Consider the following 11,869-nt stretch of genomic DNA (forward strand, 5'->3'; position numbering starts at 1 on the left):
GAACACTGCTAACCACTGAGCCATGATGCTGACTTGATTACACTCACATATTTAGTGGCTTCACTAAAAAGATTATATTAAGAACTGTACACTTTGTGTATAGAAAGTCATCTATTTGATCTTTTCATGTATACACAGTCCTAGTACATGAGGGTCAGGAATATCTGATACATAAAAATTTCAGGTGCCACAAAGACGTATTATTTAGGCAATTGTATATTGGAGCAAAGCACTGCCTCCTTGTGGCACTGTATGGTACTGCATTCAATGGTAAATAACCTATCCTGAGCAAGATCTGAATTTAGAACTGATTTACTATGTTCTGCTTTATGTTTCTCCCCTCCAGGGCCCCTATGGAAGCATTACCATATTAGTTTACCCGCTACAGTGATTGATTCCGCATGGTGATCAGTAAGAATGCGCTTCACGGTGAGGAAGGTGCTTCTGGTGTTTGGCTTCATTGCCTTGGTCGCCTTGGCAGTGCATCTTGGACAACAAATGCTGGAATGCCAGCAAATTCTAGATGAAGGATATGGTAGAAAAAATCGGGGCGTCATGAAGCCAGAAAGTGAAGAACTTGTAATGATGGACGCCAACAACATAGAGTACAGATACAGTAAAGACATGCCACTTATATTTATTGGAGGAGTGCCGAGGAGCGGTACTACATTAATGAGAGCCATGCTAGACGCTCATCCGGACGTCCGCTGTGGAGAAGAGACACGAATTATTCCTCGGATTTTAGCAATGCGCCAAGCTTGGTCAAAATCTGGCAGTGAAAAGCTGCGTCTTGATGAGGCCGGTGTAACAGACGGGGTCATGGATGCCGCCGTGCAGGCCTTCATACTAGAAATCATTGCCAAGCATGGAGAACCTGCTAAACTGTTGTGCAATAAGGATCCCTTTACTCTGAAATCATCAGTTTATCTCTCCAAACTGTTCCCGAATTCCAAGTTTCTTCTAATGATTCGGGATGGACGTGCGTCTGTACATTCCATGATCACCAGGAAGATAACGATCGCCGGCTTCGATCTCAACAGCTACAGAGACTGCCTGACCAAATGGAACAAGGCCATAGAGATCATGTATGCGCAGTGCTTGGAGATCGGAGAGCACAAGTGCCTGCCGGTGTATTACGAGCAGCTCGTTCTGCATCCGAAGCAAACCATGCACGCCATTATAGAGTTTCTGGGTATCCCATGGAATGATGCAGTGCTTCATCATGAGGAACTGATTGGAAAACCAGGAGGAGTATCCCTCTCTAAGTGAGTGCTGCCATTGTAAATGTGACGCATCTGCTAGTGTCCAGTTTGAACTTTATTTATTTTTTTATTTATTTTCTACTTTTAACAGCAAAGCTGAAAAGCGTTGAGCTCTTAGCTCATGGGCAAATGTGGTTAATGCTGACACCTAGTGGTCATTGTGGTGACTGCACCTTTGGATATTGTAGGCTTTTCTGATGATGCCCACCGTTTAATAATTCTTTCATCTAGTGAAACATTCCCCAAAAAAATTGAAGCTGATTTACCTAGGTTATCTCTCGCAAATGTTGCAAATGAATTTAATAGTCATAACAAAAAAAAAAATAGAATTGATATATGTAAATTTAGCTTAAGCGCTATATTTTTCTGTCAACACCTATGCAAGACCGCTGCATGCTGTCATGTATATTTATATCTGCAGGAAGAGGTCTCCTTGCCTCTGATAGCTAAATGGCACAACATTTCTGTGTCATTTGGGCTAATAAGACCACTGTTCTGTCCGTTTTATGTACTTCTCATATATTGAGCAGCATAATATGACTGATCCCTTTTAATACATGAACAGGGTTGATGTTCTCATAGCAAAATGTTTCTGTGAAAGATGGAACCACAGAGATCACTCAGATCCCACCGCTGCCCCCAGATGTGAAGAACCCGCACCTCGCCACCTTGTCTCCCCGCCTGACATCACGATTGCGTCAGAGGGATCACGTGGTACGATCACCGCAGTTGCACCAACGTGATGTTCACCCTGGGGACACGTAAGGTCAGCTTGGCACAGTTTACACAGACACCCCCTGTCCACACAGTGAGTGAGAAAAAGGTGGCCCACGCAGCCACTGACGTGGCACCACTCTCGCTCACAACCCTGAGTGGCTCAGAGGCCCCTTTCACTGGCACCAGTGAAACAGAGCGCTGCCAACCCAGTGGGACTGCTTGGATATAAGCCCGGTCCATTATCGGGATTATATCGGGCCAGAAACCAGCCTCGATAGCATGTGAAGTTAAAGCCAAGAACACAGACGTGTGGATCGAGGTAAAAGAGCAGCCCAAGGTTAAATTATATATTTAATCACCTTAAGGGCACATTAGACAATACACTATATGCACGATTGTTACACATATACAATGGCCAGATATGCAAATACAGGTGAAGTACAAAAGATATAAGCAGATGAGTCCTGTCAGTTACCAGTATGATGTTCGACCATGTGTGCTGGGGGCATGGGGCTGCCATCTGGTTCCCATTCCTTCGCAGCACTCGATGTGGCCTTCCTTTAGAAGTGAACAGCAAGCATGACAAACAAAGAGCACATGGCCTTACACAAGCCAGTGCAGAGCACCTTTTATCCCCATTGCAAGCATTACCACTGCTCAATTATTTTCCATGTGACTGCCTGAGCAATGCACTCTGCTTTCTATAGCTGTCCCTTAGGAAATGAATGGTTGGGATGTCACACATGCACACTGCCGCTCCGTTCTGATAACTTCTACTTTCCAGAATACCCATTTTTAAGGCTTTATTTACTTGGCCATATGACAGCTCATTTACAGGTTTTGGGTATATGTATGTCTATTCGGGTACAATTAGAGGAACGTGAAGAATGTGCTTTTGGATGAATCTTTCTGGAGATGGTTTACTTAGTAAGTGAGGCTTTTACACTGGCGATCTTTTATCGTTGTGAATAAACTGAGGCTGGAAATGTTGCCCATAGAATTCTTCAGCCACATTTACTGAATTTCCCAGGCCAGACGTTGGTGGTCATTAAACTCCCAAGTGTCCAGTTGTCAGTTACAGACTCAAGTGGGACCGATGACCTGTATTGAGTTCTATATAAATACCTAGAATGTGGTTTGTTCTGGTCATTATTCCTGCTCAATCGGAAATGAGTCATCATCTCATTATCCTTTCAAGGATTTGCTGGGTGTTTAATTTTCTCAGTTGTTTTTTCAGAATGTCTCTTTGCCTGAACGTTTACTTGTATTTTTTTTTTCAGGACTGAAAAATCAACAGATCAAGTAATGAAACCTGTGAATCTTGAGGCCTTGACAAAGTGGGTTGGAAAGCTTCCAGCAGATATAGTAGAGGACATGCCACGTGTGGCTCCAATGCTTGCTCGTCTAGGGTATGATCCTTTTGCAAACCCGCCGAAGTATGGTAGTCCAGATGCCCTAGTGGTCAACAACACCCACAGAGTGAGTATATCTGTGATAGTAAGACAAGTACACTCCTGTAAAATGCACTGTGTCAGTCATCAAAGTAACTTTGCTGATTGAAGAATTGAGGGTAAAACGAAACGGATGGGCCTTGTATATTTGTGTACAAGCAATCACATGATTTTGCAGGAAAGCAAATATTTCACCCGCTCAACTGTGTGATTTTAATAGCAGCATGGTTTTCAGGAGACAGTTATTTTGCAGGACTCGCCCAAGTAACTGATGACAAGTTTTTAACGAAGCAGTAGGTAAAAATTATGGAATCACTCAATTCTTAGGGAAAAAATTATGGAATCATCAAAAACAAACAAAAAAAAACACTCCAACACATCACTAGTATTTTGTTGCACCACCTCTGGCTTCTATAACAGCTTGCAGTCTCTGAGGCATGGACTTAATGAGTGTTAAACAGTACTAACAGTTTTGGGAATGAAAACTTACAATGTGATGCCATAATTTTTTCCTCAGAATTGAGGGATTCCATAATTTTCCCCCTATGCTTGGTTAAAAAAATAACCATTACTGACTACCACATTTTTTGTTCTTGATTTCTTTTAGTGTTTCTTAAAGCCAGAAAGTTGCCATTTGAAATGACTTTAGTTTTGTACCATGTCTGTGATCTGCTTTTTTTTCTACAAAATTAAACAACTGAATGAACATCCTCCAAGGTCGGTGATGCCATAATTTTTGCCAGGGGTTGTACATTTCTCACCTTCCGCAGCGAGTTTTCATGGCTTGTACAACATAAAATCTTTATTCTCATTAATTTTGTACATTCGCAAGTGTTATTAACAATTACCCAATGCTTGATATTATTTTTCAGGTCTTAAAAGGTGACTTTAAAACGCCGAGCAGCCTGAAAGGGTTTATCCAGGTTAGACTCCTCTATATACTCTAAGTGATGGCGATTAATATTCTTCAGCGAGGTCTATGGATTTAAGAGTAATAGTATCCCAGTTAGGCTCCCGTTATGTCCATCCATTTTTATCTAATATTTTGTGGAGTATTTTTATATATATTTTCATATAATACTCACATAGCAACAAAGAGTGAAAATACAAATACCCTTGGAGTAAGGGTAACGGCGGCCGTATGTTTAGTTTTTAACTGGATGGGAAGCACAGGCCTGGGTTGTACTTATTCATCTAGTGAGATCAGTGGTCACATCTCCTTCCAAACAGTATTAATAAATACTGTCTAAGTCTTTAAAAGGCATCAGATTTTTCACAGCGGCTCAAGCCTGATCTCTAGCAACACCTATTGGATGTAGGAATTCTCAAAGTCAACGTTGACCCTTTTATCAAGTCTTTCCATAGGACTTGGGATAAGAAGCCAAACCAGAAACTCCATCTGTAGACACCGGTTTCAGGGCGTTTGCCCCTCCTCAGTGCAAAGCAGGAGATCTAATTTGGCTGTAATAGAGGCCTTTGCATTTTTTTTTCAGTTTTGATAATTTCCAAATATTTAACAGGAGGATACAGTATTTGATGAACACAACCAGTCAGCACATTAATGGTTCTTTACATGGAATTGAATAGGTTCACATTGGTCTCCTCCAGCATTATAGGGATGTACTACTAGACATGTGCTTCAGTGATCAGCGGATTACTCCCATCGTTACTTATTCTGCTGCATGGATAATGCAGTGTTTTATTGAAAGTGATGATAAAAAGCGAAGATTCTTCTGGATCGAAGAACTAGTGATATTCTATTGTTGTCATGACATTAAATTTGCTTGTCTGTGAGAGGGTTAATAGATATTATGGGATTGATATTTATGCAGCCAAGTATACATGTTTTAGGGACACACATCTTCCAACAGTATTTCACTTCTGCTCTTGATAACACATGATAAAATAGTGATGCACAACCTCTATAGTTTCTGACTAATTTCTTTTTCTTTCCTTTTTTTTTCCAGATTCATCAGAGTAACTCCTCGCACTGGTGATTACAGCATCAGTGCCGGTACATGCTTATGTATTATACTTGCTGGTATATCCGGCTTATACCGGACCAAATATGACCTTTTCAGGTTATAATGACTGATAGTTGGGGGTTAAGTTATAGCATCTACTGGCTGGTATTACAGTTCCTCTGATATCATGGCTTCCAACGGGTCCTTTGATTGTATTATCCCATTGGCTTACAATGGGTATATGTTTACACAGGATAAAATAGCAGTATACTGTTCTGTTGAAAAGCGATGGAGCCTTACTGAAGTGTGCACAATGCATATCCACTTTGGCTAATCCCTTAAAGGGGACCTTACACCATTTTTGCCTTTCTAACTTGTACATTTCTGCACATTTTAGCAGTAATGTAACTAAAAATGTTTTTTTTTCTCCTCCACTCCATTGTGGTGATACAGGACATTGCAATTATTGGTGCCTAATATGTTAATTTTTTATCATTCAACTGGGTGTTTTATTTTATTCAGCTCTGTGGGCATGTACTTTCTTCCCTCTATGATGCTGTCCAGTCATAAGGCATCGCAATAGGTAGACCTAAATGTAACGCCCATTGAGCTCAAGAACTGTGCCAGCTTGATAGTTACCCATCCTCGGCCCTCAGCTGCTCCCGGGCGGCCCTCACTCTGATGTTGCTGTCTGTCTCCTTTCCTGGCACTTTACTAACAGGAAGATTCAGGAGGGAGGTGTAGTCACGTGACAGTCTTGCACGAGCCTTCATTTGTCTCACGTGACCATATGTTAACCAGTTTTCATTTGGTTAATTTTTGCGTGACTACTTGTTATTTCTGTGTAGGAGCTTATTCAATAAGTGATTTCACTTATTTAATAGTCGTATGAGCAGCAATGCAGCTTGACTATTGCGAACAGTCTGTGAGAAAATTCCACTATTGCCTAACAAACAGGCAATCCCTGCATGTGTTACGGCTGTCGGACAACCGCAAGACATGCAGCCACGGTGACTCGAACATAGTATTCGAGGACGCCGAAGATCCTCTATAAACACACGAGGTTACTTTGATAACACCTGATTCGAGCACGCTCGCTCATCACTACTTATTACCCATAACTGTAAGGCTACAGTCACACTTTCAATATTTGGTCCGTTTTTTTACCTCAGTATGTGTAAGCCAAAACCGGGAGTGGGTGATAAATACAGAAGTGGTGACGTGTTTCTATTATACTTTTCCTCTGATTGTTCTTTTCCTGGTTTTGGCTTACAAATACTGAGGTAAAATACTGACCAAATACTCAATGTGTGCACGTGACCTAACTGGGAGTCCCAGTAATTAGCTGCAGTGCCATCTGATGCACATTGAAACCTATGGACTAGCCATGTAAGTTATGGATGTGTTTAGTCTTCTAGAGAGGGGGTCGTCTGCATTCTCCATTCCTCCAAAATGCCCTAGTGTAGGGTCCTTGAAAATGGAATATAATCTATGCATTTATGTTCTTTAAGTCTCGTGCATATGGCCTTATTTTTGGTCAGAGTGTGATCTGACAAAACATCGAATGACACTCGGACCAATGTTATTCTATGGGGCCGTGCATACGTCAGATTTTTTCCTGAGACCAATTCAGTCTGAGGTAACATTTGTCAAGTTTGTTCCAATATTTGGATCGCACTCTGTCCTGTAAGTCAGAATGCATGGGAGACATCGGACTGCACCCGGATGTCATTTGAGTGCAGTTTGATTTCTGCGGCCTTACAGAATGGAGAAGATTATGAATTTTTCTTTTCTATCTTCTCCTTATCTGAAAGAATCAGATTAGTGTGATTTGCATAATCGACCCAATTCTCTCAGATGAGAGAATACAGGATTGCCTGCACCTGCCCTTAATGAGCATGATTTCACACATTGACTTTGTTTTAAAAAAAATGCATTTTTGTCCCCAATGCATTTTTCTTAGGTTTTTCACCAGGAAAAAGTGCATGTGTATAAAAAAATTAAAAAAAAATTGTTGTTGTTTTTTTACTGACCAGAAAAAGATTCTGCAAAACTAAGAGTATGTTCACAATGTCTTTTTCTGTAATTCTTTTCAGTGGGTCCGTTCAAAAAAAAAAAAAAAAACTTTGTGAAGAAGCGCTGACAAAACAATCAAAGAATGGCCTTATTTATTTGTATAGGACAACGACTTGCTGTTCATTTGATAGGGTTTTGGAGCATCTCTTAAATGCTACAAGCTTTCAAAGATGCCAAATGCTTAAAAGAAGTGACCTGTCCAGTTTTACGTCATTTTCCACTAGGAAGATGCTCAATATTTTACTAATGCAAGTAAATGGGAAAGCTAGAAAGACACCTAGGTTTATTTTTGAGCGTTTTGCATCATTGTTGATGCCAAAAATACAAGTATTTTCTTCATTGTTTTATTTATTTATAAAAAAAAAAACCCTCCAGAACATGACCGTAAAGATGCCCCAAAAACTACGCAAAAAACACAGCTAAAATGCGCTCATTGAATGACCCAAAAACACAAATAAAGACGTTTTTTGACATCTGAAAAAATATACGAACATGTGAAACATGCGCTTAGAGGGAACTAATACAGTAACGTAAATGTACCGTATTTGGATGTACAGCTGCTAGTGTTTGCATGCTTCATTTACTATATTACTTTTTATTTTCAGACGTTGAACTTCATCTCATCGTCAAAACAAATCGAAGGAAATAAAAAATCCTGATATTGAAGGAATCCTGATATCCAAGCATATTGCTTGCCAAATATTGCCAAACTGTGACTGTCTAGAGCGAATGTATTTGCACTTGTTTGTATGCTACAACCCTTCAGACTTGGTAGAAATAGACTCATTAGTTCATCTGACTGTACTGTGATCCACGGATCTTTTACCTGTTACTGAATTTGGAGCCAGTATTTTATAGCGAGCCACCAGCGGTTCTTATCTTTGCCACATCGAGCGCCAGACGCCCAACTGGCTAAAGACCGGAATATTATCAGTATCCTGGAGTGATGAAGTGCGGTGTCCTCTGCATAGTAGATGCTTCTAGTCCATCGCTCACTGGTGAAATGAAGGAGTGGCTGCATTAAATGGTTTTATTCTTTCTTCACAAACGACTGGTACATTCTAAGTCCATCATTCTGTTCCAAGCAGCTGAAAATAAAAGCGGACAAAAGTTGCAGCGGGGATGATTTTAAAAGTGTTATTGTATTCTTCAAATCTATTTAAGATTTTAATATATGATCCATTGCATTCCAAGTTTTGATCCAGCGTTCATGATATTAAACTGTTTTAATGAAGTGCCAAATTATTGCTCAGTGTTATGTTAGTGTGTACTTTTTTTTTTTTTCTTTTTCTTTTTTTATTGTGAACAAAGGGTAACAAAAAGCAGGAGTATTACTTGGCTATCCTGGGTAAGATGTAGTGGCAGCATTAACCATGTGCTCTAGATACAGCACTCCATTTTCTTTTTCTGGTGCTCCAGTATAGCCTCTTTGAACATAAAGTCAATGAAAAGCTGTAACTCATACACCTAAAAATGTTAACAGGCGATGGAAGAAGACAGCTTAAAATTTGGTATTTAAAGTGTTATTTTTATATTTTAAATTGTATTTATATAGCACCAACATGTTCCGCAACGCTTTACAATTTAGCGGTGACGTGTACAGACAATGACATTACAAAGTAGTGAGGGTCCTGCTCACAAGCTTACAATCTATAAGGGAATATGGTGACACAATAGGTAAAAAGTTCTTATCATATACGGTCCAGCCATCATTGTGCTAGGGGTTGTGATTTAAAGCTGCATGAGCCGATCATCATCTAGTAGTGCCCAAGTACAATTGCCAAGTGCTATCGGGTGCATTGATCATGTGGAGACAGATGGATAGGGGGACCAGATTCTGCGAAAAATTTAGAAAGGGATAATAGAAAAGAGTTAATTAGTGAAGTGAGGCGATAGGCCTGTTTTTAGACCTTATTCTTATAGTCCTAGTTAGAAGGAGGTTAAGGAGCACTTCAACAATACATTATCAATAGAATCTACTATGGTAGGTGCCATAGATAAGAAGTGAGAAGAAACACAGTAGTAAAATTTAAAATAAATACTTTATTAAATAACAAAGATAAAAAAATATATAGTTAAAAAGACAGGGCAGAGTAAAGCCGCTAAACAAATGGGGAGCAGCAGCAGCAAGTAATAAAGTGCCCAGTAAAGTAGAATGTAATTTAAAGCGCCCCTATAAAAAATACACAGAAATACGCAAATGCAAGAGTAAGTAAAAGCTTCCTATAAATCCATGGATAGAACAAGAGCCTAAAGAGTTAAAGGCAATAGAACGCACCACAATTTGGAGCCATATCTTATAAAAGAATGGTTGTGACTCACATACAGTCTTTAAATCCAGGAGATGGCAGAAAGGACGACGGGGAAGGGTGAGGAGGAGAATGGAAATGGTTCAGCTGACAAATATTGCCATGTAGTGCTGAATACGCAAATGCAGGTGCTAGTAAAAGCTGCCTATAAATCCATGGATAGAACAGGAGACTAAAGAGTTAGACAATGAAATGCTCTCAATTTGGAGCTATATCTGCTATAGGGGCTAGTTGCTAAATGTCACATACACCAGTGAATCACAGTAAATAGGCAGGTATATTAAGTACAGAAATTAATAGGGAGGTTCAAAATCCTCAATACAATACCTGCTGAGAGACTGGTGCTGAGAAAATGTGCCGTGAGAGCATCTGCAGCTAGGGGTCCCCTCACCTGACGAGTGCGGTTTCACAAAGGTTGCTTCTTCCAGGGGCGTGGAACTCTATAGGATATAGCTGCAAATTGTGGTGCGTTCTATTGCCTTTAACTCTTTAGTCTCCTGTTCTATCCATGGATTTATAGGCAGCTTTTACTTGCACTTGCATTTGTGTATTTAGCACTATATGGCAACATTTGTCAGCTGAACTATTTTCCCCCTCCCCCACCCCCTTTTTTTTTTTCTTTCCACCATCTCCTTGGATTTAAAGACTATATGTGAGCTTAATTTTTATTTTTTTATTTTTCTTTATAGGGGTGCTTTAAATTACATTCTACTTTACTTGCTGCTGCTACTGCTCCCCATTTGTTTAGAGGCTTTACTCTGCCCTGTCTTTTTAACTATGTTTTTTTTATCTTTGTTGCTTAATAAAGTATTTCTTTTAATTTTACTACTGTTTCTTCTCACTTCTTATCTACATGGCCCCTACCATAGTAGATTATGTTGATACTGTTTTAAAACATGTGTTTTAAAGCACACTTAATAATGTGGGGGATAGGTGTTGTTAAGATTGTTTGGGGTAGGGCATTCCAGAAAACAGATGTAGCATGAGAGAATTCTTGGAGATTGAAGTGGGAGGCTCAGAATATGGAGGATCTCAGTCTTAGATCAGTGGCAGAATGGAGAGCACAGGTGGGGTGTGACAATAGGGAGGAAATGTATGGTAGAGCAGAACTATGGAGAGTTTAGTTGGTGAGAGAGAGGTTTATTATTGTAATCTGTAGTGGATAGGCAACCAGTGCAATGACTGGCAGAAGGTGGAGGCATCTCTGTTGCAGCTGATCAGAAATACAACCCTGGTGTCCTACATTCAGGACGGATTAGAAAGGAGAAGGTTTGGTAAGAGGGAGACCAATCAGTAGAGAGTTGCAATAGTCCTGACGAGAATGAATAAACAGAGTTTTTGCAGTTTTAAAGGTGATTTTTGAGATGTTTTTAAGATGTAGATAACGTTGGCGAGTGATTGGAAATAGGTAATAAAGTAAAGTTTTGTGTCAAATATGACTGCAAGAGTGCTGCTTAGGTGTCATGGTTGACCTACCCAATAAAATGGCAATATCTGGTATAGGTAGATTAGTAAAGAGAAGAAACATGAGAAATTCTGTTTTGGAGAGCTACAGTCTGAGATAGAGGGAGGACATGGTGTTAGAGACAGCAGACAGACAATCCCTGGTATTCTGTATTAAGGTAGGGTGATGTGAGGAAAAGATGTATGTAATTGGGTGTCATAAGCCTATAGATGATACTGGAAACCAAATCTGCTCATGGTTTGTCCAATATGGAAATTGTATAGAGAGAAGAGGAGGGGGCTTTGGACTGTACTTCTAGGAACCCAGACGGTAAGCGAATTATGGTGTGGTCAGATAGGTAGTGTGTGTGTGTGTGTGTGTATAGTGGGAAAAAGTATTTAGTCACCCACCAATTGTGCAAGTTCTCCCACTTAAAAAGATGAGAGGCCTGTAATTAACATCATGGGTAGACCACAACTATGAGAGTCAAAATGAGAAAACAAATCCAGAAAATCACCTTGTCTGATTTGCAAGGTTTTTTTTGCAAATTATGTTGGAAAATGGATATTTGGTCACCTAGTTACAGACCTGTAACTTCTTTAAGAGGCTCTTCTGTCCTCCACTCATTACCTGTCGTAATGGCACC

General features: G+C 40.0%; 1 protein-coding gene across 2 annotated transcripts in view; it reads left to right on the forward strand.

Annotated features, from left to right (window-relative positions):
• Window positions 1-8,712, forward strand: part of TPST2 (tyrosylprotein sulfotransferase 2) — an 87,944-nt gene extending 79,232 nt beyond the window's left edge. Inside the window, exons 3-7 of one of the 2 annotated variants that reach the window (XM_077295324.1) lie at window positions 347-1,265; window positions 3,260-3,458; window positions 4,303-4,353; window positions 5,398-5,444; window positions 8,076-8,712. In XM_077295324.1, the coding sequence (XP_077151439.1) occupies window positions 418-1,265; window positions 3,260-3,458; window positions 4,303-4,353; window positions 5,398-5,427 (1,128 nt within the window). In that variant the 5' untranslated portion in view covers window positions 347-417 and the 3' untranslated portion in view covers window positions 5,428-5,444; window positions 8,076-8,712. The remainder of the gene's footprint in view (window positions 1-346; window positions 1,266-3,259; window positions 3,459-4,302; window positions 4,354-5,397; window positions 5,445-8,075) is intronic. The other variant, XM_077295333.1, reaches the window with a different exon arrangement.
• Window positions 8,713-11,869: the final 3,157 nt, after the last annotated feature.

Source organism: Ranitomeya variabilis, chromosome 1 (genome assembly GCF_051348905.1).
Source record: "Ranitomeya variabilis isolate aRanVar5 chromosome 1, aRanVar5.hap1, whole genome shotgun sequence".
NCBI lineage: Eukaryota > Metazoa > Chordata > Amphibia > Anura > Dendrobatidae > Ranitomeya > Ranitomeya variabilis.